Here is a 22,712-nt window from a genome sequence, read left to right on the forward strand (position 1 = left end):
CCGTGTATCTAATCCTATCCTGTGTGATACTGACTGCTGAGCCGTGTATCTAATCCTCTCCTGTGTGATACTGTCTGCTGAGCCGTGTATCTAATCCTCTCCTGTGTGATACTGACTGCTGAGCCGTGTATCTAATCCTATCCTGTGTGATACTGACTGCTGAGCTGTGTATCTATTCCTCTCCTGTGTGATACTGACTGCTGAGCCGTGTATCTAATCCTATACTGTGTGATACTGTCTGCTGAGCCGTGTATCTAATCCTATCCTGTGTGATACTGACTGCTGAACCGTGTATCTAATCCTATCCTGTGTGATACTGACTGCTGATCCGTGTATCTAATCCTATCCTGTGTGATACTGACTGCTGAGCCGTGTATCTAATCCTATCCTGTGTGATACTGTCTGCTGAGCCGTGTATCTAATCCTATCCTGTTTGATACTGACTGCTGAGCCGTGTATCTAATCCTATCCTGTGTGATACTGACTGCTGAGCCATGTATCTAATCCTATCCTGTGTGATACTGACTGCTGAGCCGTGTATCTAATTCTATCCTGTGTGATACTGTCTGCTGAGCCGTGTATCTAATCCTTTCCTGTGTGATACTGACTGCTGAGCCGTGTATCTAATCCTCTCCTGTGTGATACTGACTGCTGAGCCGTGTATCTAATCCTATCCTGTGTGATACTGACTGCTGAGCTGTGTATCTAATCCTCTCCTGTGTGATACTGACTGCTGAGCCGTGTATCTAATCCTATACTGTGTGATACTGACTGCTGAGCCGTGTTTCTATTCCTATCCTGTGTGATACTGACTGCTGAGCCGTGTATCTAATCCTATACTGTGTGATACTGACTGCTGAGCTGTGTATCTAATCCTCTCCTGTGTGATACTGACTGCTGAGCCGTGTATCTAATCCTCTCCTGTGTGATACTGACTGCTGAGCCGTGTTTCTATTCCTATCCTGTGTGATACTGACTGCTGAGCCGTGTATCTAATCCTATACTGTGTGATACTGACTGCTGAGTCGTGTATCTAATCCTATCCTGTTTGATACTGACTGCTGAGCCGTGTATCTAATCCTATCCTGTGTGATACTGACTGCTGAGCCGTGTATCTAATTCTATCCTGTGTGATACTGTCTGCTGAGCCGTGTATCTAATCCTTTCCTGTGTGATACTGACTGCTGAGCCGTGTATCTAATCCTCTCCTGTGTGATACTGACTGCTGAGCCGTGTATCTAATCCTATCCTGTGTGATACTGACTGCTGAGCTGTGTATCTAATCCTCTCCTGTGTGATACTGACTGCTGAGCCGTGTATCTAATCCTATACTGTGTGATACTGACTGCTGAGCCGTGTTTCTATTCCTATCCTGTGTGATACTCTCTGCTGAGCTGTGTATCTAATCCTATCCTGTGTGATACTGACTGCTGAGCCGTGTATCTAATCCTATTCTGTGTGATACTGACTGCTGAGCCGTGTATCTAATCCTCTCCTGTGTTATACTGACTGCTGAGCTGTGTATCTAATCCTATCCTGTGTGATACTGTCTGCTGAGCTGTGTATCTAATCCTCACCTGTGTGATACTGACTGCTGAGTCGTGTATCTAATCCTCTCCTGTGTGATACTGACTGCTGAGTCGTGTATCTAATCCTCTCCTGTGTGATACTGACAGCTGAGCCGTGTATCTAATCCTCTCCTGTGTGATACTGACAGCTGAGCCGTGTATCTAATCCTCTCCTGTGTGATACTGACTGCTGAGTCGTGTATCTAATCCTCTCCTGTGTGATACTGACTGCTGAGTCGTGTATCTAATCCTCTCTTGTGTGATACTGACTGCTGAGCCATGTATATAATCCTATCCTGTGTGATACTGTCTGCTGAGCCGTGTATCTAATCCTATCCTGTGTGATACTGACTGCTGAGCCGTGTATCTATTCCTATCCTGTGTGATACTCTCTGCTGAGCTGTGTATCTAATCCTATCCTGTGTGATACTGACTGCTGAGCCGTGTATCTAATCCTATTCTGTGTGATACTGACTGCTGAGCCGTGTATCTAATCCTCTCCTGTGTTATACTGACTGCTGAGCTGTGTATCTAATCCTATCCTGTGTGATACTGTCTGCTGAGCTGTGTATCTAATCCTCACCTGTGTGATACTGACTGCTGAGCCGTGTATCTAATCCTCTCCTGTGTGATATTGACTGCTGGCTGAGCTGTGTATCTAATCCTATCCTGTGTGATACTGTCTGCTGAGCTGTGTATCTAATCCTATCCTGTGTGATACTGTCTGCTGAGCTGTGTATCTAATCCTGTCCTGTGTGATACTGACTGCTGAGCTGTGTATCTAATCCTCACCTGTGTGATACTGACTGCATAGCTGTGTATCTAATCCTATCCTGTGTGATACTGTCTGCTGAGCTATGTATCTAATCCTCTCCTGTGTGATACTGACTGCTGAACCGTGTATCTAATCCTATCCTGTGTGATACTGACTGCTGAGCCGTGTATCTAATCCTATCCTGTGTGATACTGACTGCTGAGCTGTGTATCTAATCCTATCCTGTGTGATACTGTCTGCTGAGCTGTGTGTCTAATCCTATCCTGTGTAATAGTGACTGCTGAGCCGTGTATCTAATCCTATCCTGTGTGATACTGATTGCTGAGCTTTGTATCTAATCCTATCCTGTCTGATACTGTCTACTGAACTGTGTATCTAATCCCATCAGTTGTGTTTGCAAGTCAAATAATGTCTGTATCTCCCGCTGTCCTGGTTCGGTACTTACATACTGTACCTCTCCCGTATACTATCGTACCAGAGATCGCAAATAATACCACCATAAAGTGCACACATAACACTGCTGTGCCAGAGGGAAGAAATAGTACCCCCATATAGTGCACATATTGTACTACCATACCAGAGGGAATAAATAATACCCCCATATTGTGCACACATAATACTACTGTACCAGAGATAATAAATAATACCACCATATAGTGCAGACATAATATTACCATACTGGAGGAAATAAATCATACCACCATGTACTGCACATATAATACTATTGTGCCAGAGACAATAAATACCACCATATAGTACACACAAAATACTACTGTGCCAGAGGGAAAAAATAATTCCACCATATAGTGCACACATAACACTACCATACCAGAGGGAATAAATAATACCACCATATAGTGCACACACAACACTACCGTACCAGAGGGAATAAATAATACCACTATATAGTGCACACATAATATTACCGCACCAGAGGGAATAAATAACACCACCATATAGTATTACAGTGCACACATAACACTACCGTACCAGAGGGAATAAATAATACCACCATATAGTGCACACACAACACTACCGTACCAGAGGGAATAAATAATACCACCATATAGTGCACACACAACACTACCGTATCAGAGGGAATAAATAATACCACTATATAGTGCACACATAATATTACCGTACCAGAGGGAATAAATAATACCACCATAGAGTGCACATATAATACTACCGTACCAGTTGAAATAAATAACACCACCATCTAGTGCACACATAACACTACCGTACCAGAGGGAATAAATAATACCACCATATAGTGCAGACATAAGACTACCGTACCAGAAGGAATAAATAATACCACCATATAGTTCACACACACTACCGTACCAGAGGGAATAAATAATACCACCCTATAGTGCACACATAATATTACCGTACCAGAGATAATAAATAATACCACCATATAGTGCACACATAACACTACCGTACCAGAGGGAATAAATAACACCACCATATAGTACACACATAACACTACCGTACCAGAAGGAATAAATAACACCACCATATAGTACACACATAACACTACCGTACCAGAGGGAATAAATACCACCATATAGTGCACACATAAGACTACCGTACCAGAGGGAATAAATAATACCACCATATAGTGCACACATAAGACTACCGTACCAGAGAAAACAAATAACACCACCATATAGTGCACACATAAGACTACCGTACCAGAGGGAATAAATAATACCACCATATAGTGCACACATAAGACGACCGCACCAGAGGGAATAAATAATACCACCATATAGTGCACACACAACACTACCGTACCAGAGGGAATAAATAATAGCACCATATAGTGCACACACAACACTACCGTACCAGAAGGAATAAATAATACCACTATATAGTGCACACATATCACTACCGTACCAGAGGGAATAAAAAATACCACCATATCGTGCACACATAACACTACCATACCAGAGGGAATAAATAATACCAGCATATAGTGCACACATAACACTACCATACCAGAGGGAATAAATAATACCAGCATATAGTGCACACATAACACTACCGTACCAGAGGGAATAAATAATACCACTATATAGTGCACACATAATATTACCGTACCAGAGGGAATAAATAATACCACCATATAGTGCACACACAACACTACCGTGCCAGAGGGAATAAATAATACCACCATATAGTGCACACACAACACTACCGTGCCAGAGGGAGTAAATAATACCACCAAATAGTGCACACATAATATTACCGTACCAGAGGGAATAAATAATACCACCATATAGTGCACACATAAGACTACCGTACCAGAGATAAAAAATAATATCACCATAGAGTGCACACATAACACTACCGTACCAGAGGGAATAAATAATACCACTATGTAGTGCACACATAATATTACCGTACCAGAGGGAGTAAATAATACCACCATATAGTGCACACATAATGAATCATCCCCCACACATAGTGCACACCTGACTCCGCCATATCGTGCCGAACAGACCCCACTCTCCCTCTGTGCAGACATCGCTGCCTCCCACAAGTGCCTCTATCACCACCACACAGCGCAGCGCTGCGGGCTACGGCACACAGAGGGTTAAGCTCTCCACGTTCATTAACACGCGGGGAGAAAGTGTGAGAACATTGTGCTGAGCGGCGGGAGACACACCCGGAGTGCGGAGAGGGAGGACTACGACTCCCAGCATCCACCCAGCGCCAGGAGGAGGACCGGGAGCCACACACCGACATCACGAGCGCAGCATCACCTCCTCCTCCAGACACAAGGGAGGAGCGGGCGGAGGAGACGGACACAAGCCGCACATGTGAGGAGAGGACGAGCGACTGCAGGTAAGAGCAGCTGCGACCACCGGAGCTCTGCTCATCCAGGGCCGCCTGCTGCATGGAGACAATTCTACAACTGCCCATGGGATTATAGTGTAAAGAGTGATGGAGAAGAGACCGAGGGGCCAGAGCAGTGATGTGTGTATATAGAGAGCAGTATATAGCAGTATATGTGTGTGTATATAGGAGGCAGTATTATAGTAGTTATATTCTTGTACATAGGAGCAGTATTATAGTAGTTATATTCTTGTACATAGGGGGAAGTATTATAGTAGTTATATTCTTGTACATAGGAGCAGTATTATAGTAGTTATATTCTTGTACATAGGGGCAGTATTATAGTAGTTATATTCTTGTACATAGGGGGAAGTATTATAGTAGTTATATTCTTGTACATAGGAGCAGTATTATAGTAGTTATATTCTTGTACATAGGGGCTGTATTATAGTAGTTATATTCTTGTACATAGGAGCAGTATTATAGTAGTTATATTCTTGTACATACGGGCAGTATTATAGTAGTTATATTCTTGTACGTAGGAGGCAGTATTATAGTAGTTATATTCTTGTACATAGGGGACAGTATTATAGTAGTTATATTCTTGTACATAGGGGCAGTATTATAGTAGTTATATTCTTGTACATAGGGGCAGTATTATAGTAGTTATATTCTTGTACATACGGGCAGTATTATAGTAGTTATATTCTTGTACGTAGGAGGCAGTATTATAGTAGTTATATTCTTGTACATAGGAGCAGTATTATAGTAGTTATATTCTTGTACATACGGGCAGTATTATAGTAGTTATATTCTTGTACGTAGGAGGCAGTATTATAGTAGTTATATTCTTGTACATAGGGGACAGTATTATAGTAGTTATATTCTTGTACATAGGGGCAGTATTATAGTAGTTATATTCTTGTACATAGGGGCAGTATTATAGTAGTTATATTCTTGTACATAGGGGCAGTATTATAGTAGTTATATTCTTGTACATAGGGGCAGTATTATAGTAGTTATATTCTTGTACATAGGAGCAGTATTATAGTAGTTATATTCTTGTACATAGTGGCAGTATTATAGTAGTTATATTCTTGTACATAGGAGCAGTATTATAGTAGTTATATTCTTGTACGTAGGAGGCAGTATTATAGTAGTTATATTCTTGTACATAGGGGCAGTATTATAGTAGTTATATTCTTGTACATTGGAGCAGTATTATAGCAGTTATATTCTTGTACATAGGGGCAGTATTATAGTAGTTATATTCTTGTACATAGGAGCAGTATTATAGTAGTTATATTCTTGTACATAGTGGCAGTATTATAGTAGTTGTATTCTTGTACATGGGGCAGTATTATAGTAGTTATATTCTTGTACATAGGGGCAGTATTATAGTAGTTATATTCTTGTACATAGGGGCAGTGTTATAGTAGTTATATTCTTGTACATTGGAGCAGTATTATAGCAGTTATATTCTTGTACATAGGGGCAGTATTATAGTAGTTATATTCTTGTACATAGGGGCAGTATTATAGTAGTTATATTCTTGTACATAGGGGCAGTATTATAGTAGTTATATTCTTGTACATAGGGGCAGTATTATAGTAGTTATATTCTTGTACATAGGGGCAGTATTATAGTAGTTATATTCTTGTACATAGGAGGCAGTATTATAGTAGTTATATTCTTGTACATAGGGGCAGTATTATAGTAGTTATATTCTTGTACATAGGAGCAGTATTATAGTAGTTATATTCTTGTACATAGTGGCAGTATTATAGTAATTGTATTCTTGTACATAGGGGCAGTATTATAGTAGTTGTATTCTTGTACATAGGGGCAGTAGTAGTTATATTCTTGTACATAGGGGCAGTATTATAGTAGTTATATTCTTGTACATAGGGGCAGTATTATAGTAGTTATATTCTTGTACATAGGGGCAGTATTATAGTAGTTATATTCTTGTACATTGGAGCAGTATTATAGCAGTTATATTCTTGTACATAGGAGCAGTATTATAGTAGTTATATTCTTGTACATAGGAGCAGTATTATAGTAGTTATATTCTTGTACATAGTGGCAGTATTATAGTAGTTGTATTCTTGTACATAGGGGCAGTAGTAGTTATATTCTTGTACATAGGGGCAGTATTATAGTAGTTGTATTCTTGTACATAGGGGCAGTATTATAGTAGTTATATTCTTGTACATTGGAGCAGTATTATAGTAGTTATATTCTTGTACATAGGAGGCAGTATTATAGTAGTTATATTCTTGTACATAGCGGCAGTATTATAGTAGTTATATTCTTGTACATAGCGGCAGTATTATAGTAGTTATATTCTTGTACATAGGAGCAGTATTATAGTAGTTGTATTCTTGTACATAGGGGCAGTATTATAGTAGTTATATTCTTGTACATTGGAGCAGTATTATAGCAGTTATATTCTTGTACATAGGGACAGTATTATAGTAGTTATATTCTTGTACATAGGAGCAGTATTATAGTAGTTATATTCTTGTACATAGTGGCAGTTTTATAGTAGTTGTATTCTTGTACATAGGGGCAGTATTATAGTAGTTATATTCTTGTACATAGGGGCAGTATTATAGTAGTTATATTCTTGTACATTGGAGCAGTATTATAGCAGTTATATTCTTGTACATAGGGGCAGTATTATAGTAGTTATATTCTTGTACATAGGGGCAGTATTATAGTAGTTATATTCTAGTACATAGGAGCAGTATTATAGTAGTTATATTCTTGTACATAGTGGCAGTATTATAGTAGTTAAGTTCTTGTACATTGGAGCAGTATTATAGCAGTTATATTCTTGTACATAGGGGCAGTATTATAGTAGTTATATTGCTGTACATAGGGGCAGTATTATAGTAGTTAAATTCTTGTACATAGGGGCAGTATTATAGTAGTTTTATTCTTGCACATAGGGGCAGTATTATAATAGTTATATTCTTGTACATAGGGGCAGTATTATAGTAGTTATATTCTTGTACATAGGAGCAGTATTATAGTAGTCATATTCTTGTACATAGGAGCAGAATTATAGTAGTTATATTCTTGTATATAGGGGGCAGTATTATAGTAGTTATATTCTTGTACATAGGGGGCAGTATTATAGTAGTTATATTCTTGTACATGGGGGCAGTATTATAGTAGTTATATTCTTGTACATAGGGGCAGTATTATAGTAGTTATATTCTTGTACATAGGAGCAGTATTATAGTAGTTATATTCTTGTACATAGGGGCAGTATTATAGTAGTTATATTCTTGTATATAGGGGCAGTATTATAGTAGTTATATTCTTGTACATAGGGGCAGTATTATAGTAGTTATATTCTTGTACATAGGGGCAGTATTATAGTAGTTATATTCTTGTACATAGGGGCAGTATTATAGTAGTTATATTCTTGTATATAGGGGGCAGTATTATAGTAGTTATATTCTTGTATATAGGGGGCAGTATTATAGTAGTTATATTCTTGTATATAGGGGGCAGTATTGTAGTAGTTATATTCTTTTACATAGGGGGCAGTATTATAGTAGTTATATTTTTGTACATAGGGGGCAGTATTATGGGGTCGTGTTTACAGGATTGGTGATTTACACTGTGTTACATGTTATACTTTAGCTTTCTTGTGTATTATGACGGATCTCCTACATTTTTATCTCACACGTCTTTGCTCCCCCGGGTTCAGGATTCAGCAGGGATTTATAAGGGGACATGTATTTGCGGAGTCTTCACACTTTTTCGGTATTACTGTCAGCATTGTTGTGTTTTATGTAGGTCAAACTGTTTATGAATTGTGAGATTGATATTTGCTAATTAACCGTCAGATCAGGTTGTGTCAGAGCAGCTGCGACTCCGGTATTCTTCTCCCCACTGAAATAATGTAAAAATTTCCTTTCAGCCACAATTTACATTGGATCAGATTGGTGACGGAATATCAGATATTCTGGATTATCTATGTAATGCGCATACACAATATTCAGAGTTTTGCTGAGCGTGTGTTCTGTACGGTGCTTATTCATTGGCACTGTATGACTGACACTGTGCAGCGACGTTGTTCTTAAGCCTCATTCACACGTCCGTGTAACACGGTTTGCTTTCGTTCCGCAATGTTCGGACCGGCCGCGGTCCGTGCATCGGGGTCCATATATAGATTGCGGTATGTGGACGTCGGCATGAGGCTTTACTCTGTAAAATGCCTTTATTGGCACCATATGTTTAGTAAATATAACTACCATATAGTGCATATATAATAGTACCATACACTTACTGTAGCTCATGCAATGCTTTTGAATAGTGCTATACAAGTGGCGCATAAAACTGCCATAATGTGCCCATATAATAGTAACAAGCGCCCAGCCATACAGTGCCATATGCTGAACACATATAACTGCCATAATGTGTCTACATAATATTAACATACTAAGGATATACATATGCCTACATAACTACATCATATAGTAAGCAAATAAAACTGCCAAGCAGTGCCTACATTACAGCACCATACTCTGAGCGCATAAAATTGCCATTCAGTTCCTACATAATTGTATCATACACTGCACAAGTATAACTACTATTTAGTGTCTATATAATACTACAATATAGTGAGCAAATAAAACTGCTATACAGTGCCTTTATAACACTGCGCACATAACAGTAGCATGCAGCAATTGCATTATCTCATATACAATGGACACATGGCCATCGTATTGTTGTGAATTCACCGTACAGATTACTATATTATAACGGTACTACTGTGCCGTCACTATATGGTACGTTTCTGACAAGTAAACAGTCTCGCCCAGCAGGAGGTGTCACCCGGTGATTGTGACATGAACCTTGTTATGGTATTGACAAATAATGCTCCTGTTTAGGTCATAGCGATGAGATTTTCGGCAGAGAGATGAGACGTGATTGGTCGGTCGGGGTCCAGATTATAATCTGTCGCACAGTATCATAATCGCGTTCTTGCAATAATGAGTCAACATATGAGTCACCCGCTGCTGGGACCTCATTGATTTGGTTTATCTGCTGTCACCGATCCGTCATTACTTGAGACGAGACGAGAGCATGGACCAGACTAGACAGTAATAATAATAATAATAATACATTTTATTTCTATAGCGCCGACATATTCCGCAGCACTTTACATTTCAGAGGGGATTTGTACAGACAATAGACATTACAGCATAACAATAATCACATAGATTATACAGATACCAAGAGGAATGAGGGCCCTGCTCGCAAGCTTACAGTCTGTGAGGAAAGAGGTAGACACGAAAGGTGGGTGGTAACAGTTGCCCTGATTGTATGGACCAGCCATAATGTTAAGTGTGTAACAGTACAGACACAGAGGGCTAATGGATGCATAAAGCATGTGGGAACATGATGCGGGGAACCTGGCTATGGTAAAACTTTTGGCTGTGCCACACAGGGATAGATTAGGTTAATGTGTTGAGGCGGTAGGCCAGTCTGAATAAATGCGTTTTCAGGGCACGCTTAAAATTGTAGGGATTGGGGACTACTCGTATTGACCTGGGAAGTGCATTCCAAAGAATTGGCGCAGCACGTGTAAAGTCTTAGAGACGGGAGTGGGAGGTTCTGATTATTGAGGATGCTAACCTCAGGTAATCAGCAGAACGGAGGGCGCGGGTAGGGTGGTATACTGAAACAAGGGAGGAGATGTAGGGTGGTGCTGAGCTGTGGAGGGCTTTGTGGGTGAGGGTAATAAGTTTGTACTGGATTCTGGAGTGGATGGGTAGCCAGTGTAATGACTGGCACAAGGTAGCGGTATCGGTGTAACGATTGGCGAGGAATATGATCCTGGCTGCAGCATTCAAGAAAGATTGGAGAGGGGAGAGTTTGGTAAGAGGGAGACCGATTAGAAGAGAGTTACAATAGTCCAGACGAGAATGAATAAGGCTGTGTGCACACGATGCAGATTTGCAGCAGATCCGCTGCGGATTTTGCCGCTCAGAAACGTTGCATTTCTGCATTGTGATGTACAGTAGCCTTAAAATCAATGTAAAAAAAACAACGCTGTGCAGACGCTGCGGATTTTTCCGGGCTGTTTTCCCGCGGTACAAAATCCGCAGCATGTTACTTCTTTTTTGCAGTTTTCCATCTCCCCTGTCACCAAATCCGCAGGGGGAAAACCGCACAAAAACCGCATGAAAAATGGAAGAAATCCGCAGGAAAAATGCAGGTCATTTGACCTGTGGATTTCTTCCATTCTGCGCGGAAAAATCCGCAGGGCCAAAAAGTACGTCTGCACTCAGCCTAAGTGAAACAGTAAGAGTTTTTGCAGAGTCAAAAGTAAGAAAAGGTCGAATTCTAGAAATGTTTTTGAGATGCAGATAACAAGAGCGAGGCAGTGATCGAATGTGGGGGGCAAAGGAAAGCTCGGAATCAAGTATGACCCCAAGACAGCGGGCATGTTGCTGGGGAGTAATAGTGGAACCACACACGGAAATGGCAATGTCGCGTATAGGTGCATTAGTTGAGGGAGGAAACACAAGTACCACATGGGATTAGATACACGGCTCGGCAAATCGCATCATGCAGTATGGGATTAGATGCACAGCCCGCTCAGCAGGCAGTATAACACATAAGACTAGATAGACAGTATCACACACCGGCTTAGATGCAGTGACCTCCCGTGCCCAGTATGGATATCTTTGCTTGCTCGGATACCCAGGGACATACTGACATTTTTCTCTGTTTCGTAGATACTTCTCGGAGGTGACAGACGGCGGTGACGTCAGGATGCTGGTGAAGGAGTACCGAATCTGCATGCCTCTCACCACAGACGAGGTGAGCCCCCGACTTATGTCCACAGGAACGTAATGAGTGGTGAAGTAACAGGGCGTTCGCACACACGCCACATGTCTCGAATTTGCAGGACTTTCCCATTTTCTGCCAAATTGGTGGTGTCCTGAAATCTAGTACATCACGACACCTACAGTAAATTCCACGCCTCCCATAGAGGACGACTGTGAGCTCTTGGGATCAGTGGGGGTTCCTGACGTCAGTTATAGAAAATAAGGCCGGGGTCACACTGGCGAGGAATACGGCCGAGTGAGAGGCGCTAAAAGCACGCATTAGACACGGACCAATGATTCTCTATGGGGTCCCTCGCACCAGCCGTATATTTCTCATCCGTATTCTACGGTCCGTGCCAATCGCAGCATGCTGCGATTGTCAGCGTACTACGCCTGTAGTACGCCAATGCAAGTCTATGGGTGCGCAAAAAATACGGATTACACACGGACCAGACATGTGACTTGTGAGAAATACGCACCCGGTGTCTTTTAGCAAAGCCGGCAATTCAGTGCGTGATACAGTAAACTCACACTGACAGGTTTAATAAAGAAACGAAAGAATAGATATAGACACATAGAATGCATATATATATATATATATATATATATATATACACACACGTCACTGAGACACATATATATATATATGCATTCTATGTGTCTATCTATTCTTTGGTTTGTGTTATTAAACCTGTCATTGGGCTCCATTATATGTCCATTTTGCAAGCCTGCGAGAAAATCTCGCCATACGGATTACATACGGATGCTTACATGCGCAAAATACGCGACCACACCTTGATTACGGATAACATACGGAGCACTGTTTAGGGGCCATTCATCCGTATTACGCATGTAAAATACTGACTGTATTTTGCGTCGGTTAGTGTGAACCCGGCCTAATAGTATACCACCATACCATGCCAAGTAATACTACCACATAATACCTTCTTCCATTCTAAGTGATTTACTACACCTCGCTCTGCTTCAGAGGGGTGACTTCTTGGGATGAGGCCAGTAAGAGGCCATGGGCAATTTTCTAATTAGCCGCTCCTAAAACTAGCAATCAGTAGTTCAGTAAATCATACCGCCATATGGATGTTTTGTATTACAGGCAGCATTTAATACTGATATATTGTACTGAGCCTAAAGATTACCGCCATGTACTAAAAGTGTAATGCTGCTATGTACTAAACGCATAATGCCATCATATGGGTGCTCTGTAATACAGGCAGCATTTAATACTGATATATTGTACTGTGCCTAAAGGATTCCGCCATGTACTGGACGCGTAATGCTGCCATGTACTGGACGCGTAATTCCGCCATGTACTGGACAAGTAATGCCTCCATGTACAGGATGCATAATGCCGCCATATGGGTGCTCTGTAATACAGGCAGCACTTAATACTGATATATTGTACTGTGCCTAAAGGATTCCGCTATGTACTGGACGCGTAATGCTGCCATGTACTGGACGCGTAATGCTGCCATGTACTGGACACGTAATGCCGCCATATACTGCATGCATAATGCCGCCATGTACTGGACACGTAATGCTGCCATATACTGCATGCATAATGCCGCCATGTACTGGACACGTAATGCTGCCATGTACTGGACATGTAATGCTGCCATATACTGCATGCATAATGCCGCCATGTACTGGACACGTAATGCTGCCATATACTGCATGCATAATGCCGCCATGTACTGGACACGTAATGCTGCCATATACTGCATGCATAATGCCGCCATGTACTGGAACGTAATGCTGCCATGTACTGGACACGTAATGCCGCTATACAGTACTTCTCTAACATGGCATAGATTTCGTTTTCAGAGATCTGACTGCCATTTTGAAAGTTATATCGGCAGCCATATTGACTGTCGCCCATTTTTTTCCAGAAATGGATCTAACAATTGGACAGGTGAGGGTCCGAGACCCCCCGCCCCATATACCCGTAGGCCGCCATATTCAGTCGCTCTCGCTGCACCTGAGTTAACCCTTCAGGAGCCGTGTTCTCCAGCTGGGATGGAGTTAATTTGTTTTTTTATGGGGCGGGTGGAGAGAGACACGACTCAAGATATGACGCGAAGGTTGGCGACAACATGACAGTTCCCGTGTGTTACCGTAGTAACGCTGACAGCCCTGCATTGCCTAAGTGGGAATTACCATTAGCAGGTGCATTATTCCGGGAGCAGAGCGGTGGCGGTGTACGGCGGGGGAGGGCAGGGTCGGGGGGACCTGTTGCCTTTACAAAAAGAAAACCCATAAAATGTCATTCTAACATGGCGCCCCGAGTCCTCTGCACATTATTACATATGAGCCGCGGGCGGGTCAGGTCAGCCGGAAGTTTTTGCCAAATTTCGTCATTTTCTAAATTTCATGTCACTCGGAAAAAGGTGAAACAGAAAGTCAGGATAATAATTTTTGCCATTTAAAGGGCAGGGGACCCCCGACCGAACAAGCGGAGGGCTTGTTGTCTCCACTAAATATAAAGTAAATATGGACATCTTGTAGCTTTTACACTTATTGAAGAGCACATTGAATGTGGCGCTGTTGCCCGTAGCAACAAGGGTCGACAACTTATGTAAAATGAAAGTGAAACTGCCTGGTTGCTATGGGCCTTAAGGCCTGTAGGGAGCAGTTGTCTGTAGCAACCAATTAGATTCCGTCTTACATTTTACCAGGGCCATTTGCAAAATGAAAACTGAATTCTAATTGGTTGCCTAGGGCCAGTCCAAGCCTTTATTGTTTGGCCTAGTTTTATGTAACTTCGCTGTGCCCATCAGATATTTGCTACCATCATTTTTGTCTGCGGCCCTCGTATTTTAATTAAAAAATTTTTTTTCTCTTTTTATGTACTGTACTGAAGCACTGCAGCTATCTAATATACTATATGTATAAATTCCGCTAATGCCTCTGCTTCCTGTCAGTGAATGAGAAAACTCTTGTTTTCATTCGCCGCCGTGGTTATTTCCAATCCATCGTACACTGTTTCCATTCACTGACAGCAAACTAACTGTAATGGCGGACGGCGGAGCCTGTAATGGCGGACGGCGGAGCCTGTAATGGCGGACGGCGGAGTCTGTAATGGCGGACGGCGGAGTCTGTAATGGCGGACGGCGGAGTCTGTAATGGCGGACGGCGGAGTCTGTAATGGCGGACGGCGGAGTCTGTAATGGCGGACGGCGGAGTCTGTAATGGCGGACGGCGGAGTCTGCAATGGCGGACGGCGGTGTCTGTAATGGCGGACGGCGGTGTCTGTAATGGCGGACGGCGGTGTCTGTAATGGTGGACGGCGGTGTCTGTAATGGCGGACGGCGGTGTCTGTAATGGCGGACGGCTGTAATGGCGGACGGCGGTGTCTGCAATGGCGGACGGCGGTGTCTGCAATGGCGGACGGCGGTGTCTGCAATGGCGGACGGCGGTGTCTGTAATGGCGGACGGCTGTAATGGCGGACGGCGGAGTCTGCAATGGCGGACGGCGGAGTCTGCAATGGCGGACGGCGGTGTCTGCAATGGCGGACGGCGGAGCCTGTAATGGCGGACGGCGGTGCCTGTAATGGCGGACGGCGGTGCCTGTAATGGCGGACGGCGGTGCCTGTAATGGCGGACGGCGGAGTCTGTAATGGCGGACGGCGGAGTCTGCAATGGCGGAAGGCGGAGTCTGCAATGGCGGACGGCGGTGTCTGCAGTGGCGGACGGCGGTGCCTGTAATGGCGGACGGCGGTGTCTGTAATGGCGGACGGCGGTGTCTGTAATGGCGGACGGCGGTGTCTGTAATGGCGGACGGCTGTAATGGCGGACGGCGGTGTCTGTAATGGCGGACGGCGGTGTCTGTAATGGCGGACGGCTGTAATGGCGGACGGCGGTGTCTGTAATGGCGGACGGCGGTGTCTGTAATGGCGGACGGCTGTAATGGCGGACGGCGGTGTCTGTAATGGCGGACGGCGGTGTCTGTAATGGCGGACGGCGGTGTCTGTAATGGCGGACGGCTGTAATGGCGGACGGCGGTGTCTGTAATGGCGGACGGCGGTGTCTGTAATGGCGGACGGTGTGTCTGTAATGGCGGACGGCTGTAATGGCGGACGGCGGTGTCTGTAATGGCGGACGGCGGTGTCTGTAATGGCGGACGGCGGAGTCTGCAATGGCGGACGGCGGAGTCTGCAATGGCGGACGGCGGTGTCTGCAATGGCGGACGGCGGTGTCTGCAATGGCGGACGGCGGTGTCTGCAATGGCGGACGGCGGTGTCTGCAATGGCGGACGGCGGTGTCTGTAATGGGCGGACGGCGGTGTCTGTAATGGGCGGACGGCGGTGTCTGTAATGGGCGGACGGCGGTGTCTGTAATGGCGGACGGCGGTGTCTGTAATGGCGGACGGCTGTAATGGCGGACGGCGGTGTCTGTAATGGCGGACGGCGGAGTCTGTAATGGCGGACGGCGGTGTCTGTAATGGCGGACGGCGGTGTCTGTAATGGCGGACGGCTGTAATGGCGGACGGCGGTGTCTGTAATGGCGGACGGCGGAGCCTGTAATGGCGGACGGCGGTGTCTGTAATGGCGGACGGCGGTGTCTGTAATGGCGGACGGCGGAGTCTGTAATGGCGGACGGCGGAGCCTGTAATGGCGGACGGCGGTGTCTGTAATGGCGGACGGCGGTGTCTGTAATGGCGGACGGCGGAGTCTGTAATGGCGGACGGCGGTGTCTGTAATGGCGGACGGCGGTGTCTGTAATGGCGGACGGCGGTGTCTGGAATGGCGGACGGCGGTGTCTGTAATGGCGGACGGCGGTGTCTGTAATGGCGGACGGCGGTGTCTGTAATGGCGGACGGCGGTGTCTGGAATGGCGGACGGCGGTGTCTGGAATGGCGGACGGCGGTGTCTGTAATGGCGGACGGCGGTGTCTGTAATGGCGGACGGCGGTGTCTGTAATGGCGGACGGCGGTGTCTGGAATGGCGGACGGCGGTGTCTGGAATGGCGGACGGCGGTGTCGGGCTGCTCGCCGATGCATCCCGTCTTGTTTCACCTTCCCCACCCATCGAAGAGTTTCCATCCTCGTCTTATCGTTTCCTAGTAAATCAGTGTCCCCCTCGTAAAGCTCCGCAAACATTTACCCAGAGCGACCGCCAGCCTCCTGCTGGGATACATCACGGACTTCACCTGTTCATTATTGTCCCTTCATTCACTACTACTCCCATCATCCAGACATGGAACAGCCCAGAAACTGCCAGATCGGGGTCCAATGTGACTTCAGAGGGGGCATCGTTCAGAAACCTAAGATGATCCCAGTCATATCTGTTTCTGGAAATCCCGAGTGACCACCAGTTTTGCTGCCGTCGCCGAGCTTGGGATTAGTGTCCCTTTAAGAGTCCTATAATGGCAGTTATGGTCACACAGGGGCTGATATGGCGGCACTTTGTCAGGGAGGCAGCAGATGGCCATTCATGGTGTCAATTAGTCACTTCTTGATTTTTCTCCTGTCACCACTGTAATAACTAATTAACATTCTCCGGCTAATTGAGAATGTTGGAGGCGCGTATTGTTTGCAGCGGACGCCCAAAAGCCGCAGCATAATGACTGCCATCTGGCATCGCTATCGCCTCAGCAGTTCCCCTATTAAGGCTCATTATTCCTCCAACCCCCGATGAATTGTCCTCGATCGGACCGCGCCTTTTATTCTGTATCCCGTCCTGCCAACCGGATGCCCAGATCTATTCAGTGATGGGCACCAGTGCTGGATACGGGGATTTATCAAGAGTGAGGCATAAAGGTGCCCACAACTACCACATACTTGCAAATATATACACATACACAAAATAAAAAATATACAGCGGGTGAAATAAGTGTTAAACACGTCACCAATTTTCTAAGTAAACCTGTTTCTCAAGGAGCTAATGCCATGAAATTCTCCCCACATGTCGGTAACAACCCATCCAATCTACACAGGCTAAGAAATCACCGTAGATGTCCATAAATTATGTGTAATAATGAGAAATGACACAGGAAAAAAGTATTGAACACTTGGAGGAAGAGAAGTGCAAAAAACCCTGAAAAGTCCTGACACCAGCTGAAATCTATCAATAATTAGAAAGCAATCCTGCCACTTAGTGACAAATTATAAGAACTGGTTCAACAGATGGCCTATAAAGTGTCTCATCCTCAAGGTGCCACACAAGAAACATCTCATGATGGATAAAATTAGTGAGCTGTCTCAAGACCTGTGTAACCTTATTGTTGCAAAACATACTGATGGCATTGCTAACAGAAGAATTTCTAAACTACTGAAGGTTGCAGTAAACGCTGCTGGGTCAATAATCTGGAAGTGGAAAGAATATAATTTGACCATAAACCAGTCACGACCAAGTGCTTCCCGCAAGATTTCAGACAGAGGAGGAGTGAAAAGAATTATCAGAAAAATTGTCCAAGAGTGAAGGATCACCTGTGGAGAGCTACAGAAAGACCTGGAATCAGCAGGTACCTTGGTTTCAAAGAAAGCTATAATCAATGTACTCAACCTCCATGGCCTGTATGCACACTTGCCACACAACCTCTCTAGCCTGTATGCATGCTTACTGTACTACGCAGGACTCCACTGCTGAACATAAAGCATGTTCAAGTGTGTTTACAGCTTGTTCAACAACATTTAGACAAGTCTGTGAAATACTGGGAGAATATAGCCTGGTCAGATGAGGCCAAAATTGAACTCTTGGGATGCCATAATATGCACCATGTTTGGAGGCCAAAAGGCACGGATGTCACCCCAAAACACCATACCAACAGTGAGGTAGGTTTGGAGGTGAGAACCTCATGGTATGGGGATGTTTTTCAGCATACGGCCCTTGAAAACTTCATATAATTGAAGGAAGAGTGAAAGGGCAAATGTACCGAGACATTCTTGAGAAAAATCTGCTGCCGTCTACAAGGATGATGAAGATGAAACGAGACTGGACATTTCAGCAAGAGAACGATCCCAAACACACAGCTAAGGGAACTCTCAATTAGTTTCAAAGAAAGAAAATAAATCTGCTAGAATAGCCAAGCCGATCACCGAACCTAAATCCAGGAGAAAATGTATGGAAGGAACTAAAGCTCAGAGTTCATGGGAGCCCATGGGACCTTCAAGATGTGAAGAGTGTTTGTGTGGAAGAATGGGCCGAAATCACACCTGAGCAATGTCTGCGACTAGTTTCTCCATACAGGAGATGTCCTGAAGCTTCATCACCGACAAAGGCTTTTGTACCAAGTACTACATACATTTCAATAATCATGTTCAATACTTTTTCCCGGTGTAATTTCTCATTGTTACACACAATTTATGGACATCTATGGATGAATTCTTAGCCTGTGGATTGGATGGGCTGTTACCGACATCTCGTGAGAATTTAATGTCAATAGCACTTCTAAAAATATATTTACCTAGAAAATTGGTGACGTGTTCAATACTTATTTCACCCGCTGTATATTCACAAATACCACATGCAGAGACAGAATCTATAGATACAGGAATCCTATATGCATATATACTGCATACATATACACGTGTATGCACGCACCCATCCATCCATGACGTGCCATCTACGCCCGCTGTAAATCCGGGCAACTTGCTTTTTAAGTAGGAGGAGAAGCTGTAAGGAGAGCGGAGCAGCGAGAAGAACACAGGAGACGCCGGACCAGAACACATCCTGAAGACGGTGGAACGCGTACAACGTTTATGGGGTTACCACGGCAACCGGGACCGCTGCCGCAGATCGCCCAATCTGGGCTGTGATACAAGCTGTTTAATAGTCAAAATCTCGGTGTTGTCAATGACTACAACCTCCATCAGATCCAAAGGAGTAGTCATACTACAGCCTCTAGCCAAAGTGTGGGGGTATCCAACAGAACAGGCTTAGATACAGTAGCACCGCACACAGTACTACACATGACTAGCTTAGATACACAGGCTAACCAGGCCATGTCTGGTGAAACGCTGCTTGTCACACAATGGGGTTAGATACACGGCTCAGCAGACTGTATCACACAGGAGAGGATTAGATACACAGGTCAGCAGTCAGTATCACACAGGAGAGGATTAGATACACGGCTGAGCAGTCAGTATCACACAGGATAGGATTAGATACACGGCTGAGCAGTCAGTATCACACAGGATAGGATTAGATACACAGCTCAGCAGTCAGTATCACACAGGAGAGGATTAGATACACAGCTCAGCAGACAGTATCACACAGGAGAGGATTAGATACATGGCTCAGCAGTCAATATCATACAGGATAGGATTAGATACACGGCTCAGCAGTCAGTATCATACAGGATAGGATTAGATACACGGCTCAGCAGACTGTATCACACAGGAGAGGATTAGATACACGGCTCAGCAGTCAGTATCATACAGGATAGGATTAGATACACGGCTCAGCAGTCAGTATCACACAGGATAGGATTAGATACACAGCTCAGCAGACAGTATCACACAGGAGAGGATTAGATACACGGCTCAGCAGTCAATATCATACAGGATAGGATTAGATACACGGCTCAGCAGTCAGTATCACACAGGATAGGATTAGATACACGGCTCAGCAGACAGTATCACACAGGAGAGGATTAGATACACGGCTCAGCAGTCAGTATCACACAGGATAGGATTAGATACACAGCTCAGCAGTCAGTATCACACAGGAGAGGATTAGATACACGGCTCAGCAGTCAGTATCACACAGGATAGGATTAGATACACGGCTCAGTAGTCAGTATCACACAGGAGAGGATTAGATACACGGCTCAGCAGTCAATATCATACAGGATAGGATTAGATACACGGCTCAGCAGTCAGTATCACACAGGATAGGATTAGATACACGGCTCAGCAGACAGTATCACACAGGAGAGGATTAGATACACGGCTCAGCAGTCAGTATCACACAGGATAGGATTAGATACACAGCTCAGCAGTCAGTATCACACAGGAGAGGATTAGATACACGGCTCAGCAGTCAGTATCACACAGGATAGGATTAGATACACGGCTCAGTAGTCAGTATCACACAGGAGAGGATTAGATACACGGCTCAGCAGTCAGTATCACACAGGAGAGGATTAGATACACGGCTCAGCAGTCAGTATCACACAGGAGAGGATTAGATACACGGCTCAGCAGTCAGTATCACACAGGAGAGGATTAGATACACGGCTCAGCAGTCAGTATCACACAGGAGAGGATTAGATACACGGCTCAGCAGTCAGTATCACACAGGATAGGATTAGATACACGGCTCAGCAGTCAGTATCACACAGGAGAGGATTAGATACACGGCTCAGCAGTCAGTATCACACAGGATAGGATTAGATACACAGCTCAGCAGTCAGTATCACACAGGATAGGATTAGATACAGGGCTCAGCAGTCAGTATTACACAGGATAGGATTAGATACACGGCTCAGCATACAGTATCACACAGGATAGGATTAGATACACAGCTCAGCAGTCAGTATCACACAGGATAGGATTAGATACACGGCTCAGCAGTCAGTATCACACAGGAGAGGATTAGATACACGGCTCAGCAGTCAGTATCACACAGGATAGGATTAGATACACGGCTCAGCAGTCAATATCACACAGGATAGGATTAGATACACGGCTCAGCAGTCAATATCACACAGGAGAGGATTAGATACACGGCTCAGCAGTCAGTATCACACAGGATAGGATTAGATACACGGCTCAGCAGTCAATATCACACAGGAGAGGATTAGATACACGGCTCAGCAGTCAGTATCACACAGGATAGGATTAGATACACGGCTCAGCAGACAGTATCACACAGGAGAGGATTAGATACACGGCTCAGCAGTCAGTATCACACAGGATAGGATTAGATACACGGCTCAGAAGTCAATATCACACAGGAGAGGATTAGATACACGGCTCAGCAGTCAGTATCACATAGGATTAGATACACGGCTCAGCAGTCAATATCACACAGGAGAGGATTAGATACACGGCTCAGCAGTCAGAATCACACACGATAGGATTAGATACACGGCTCAGCAGACAGTATCACACAGGAGAGGATTAGATACACGGCTCAGCAGTCAGTATTACACAGGATAGGATTAGATACACGGCTCAGCAGTCAATATCACACAGGAGAGGATTAGATACATGGCTCAGCAGTCAGTATCACACAGGATAGGATTAGATACACGGCTCAGCAGACAGTATCACACAGGAGAGGATTAGATACACGGCTCAGCAGTCAGTATCACACAGGAGAGGATTAGATACACGGCTCAGCAGACAGTATCACACAGGAGAGGATTAGATACACGGCTCAGCAGTCAGTATCACACAGGATAGGATTACATACACGGCTCAGCAGACAGTATCACACAGGAGAGGATTAGATACACGGCTCAGCAGACAGTATCACACAGGAGAGGATTAGATACACGGCTCAGCAGTCAGTATCACACAGGATAGGATTAGATACACGGCTCAGCAGTCAATATCACACAGGAGAGGATTAGATACACGGCTCAGCAGTCAGTATCACACAGGATAGGATTAGATACACGGCTCAGCAGTCAATATCACACAGGAGAGGATTAGATACACGGCTCAGCAGTCAGTATCACACAGGATAGGATTAGATACACGGCTCA

The 22,712-nt window shown here is 44.4% G+C and overlaps 1 protein-coding gene across 1 annotated transcript in view; it reads left to right on the forward strand.

Moving 5' to 3' along the window:
• The first annotated feature begins 4,929 nt into the window (after positions 1-4,929).
• LOC141069186 (cytoplasmic phosphatidylinositol transfer protein 1-like) overlaps positions 4,930-22,712 on the forward strand; it is a 42,334-nt gene continuing 24,551 nt past the window's right edge. Inside the window, exons 1-2 of the mRNA XM_073558596.1 lie at positions 4,930-5,196; positions 11,952-12,036. Coding sequence (XP_073414697.1) covers positions 11,989-12,036 — 48 coding nt within the window. The 5' untranslated portion in view covers positions 4,930-5,196; positions 11,952-11,988. The remainder of the gene's footprint in view (positions 5,197-11,951; positions 12,037-22,712) is intronic.

The sequence above is a fragment of the Dendrobates tinctorius genome, unplaced genomic scaffold (genome assembly GCF_039654945.1).
Source record: "Dendrobates tinctorius isolate UK_male_01 unplaced genomic scaffold, ASM3965494v1 ptg000257l, whole genome shotgun sequence".
In the NCBI taxonomy this organism is placed as follows: Eukaryota; Metazoa; Chordata; class Amphibia; order Anura; family Dendrobatidae; genus Dendrobates; species Dendrobates tinctorius.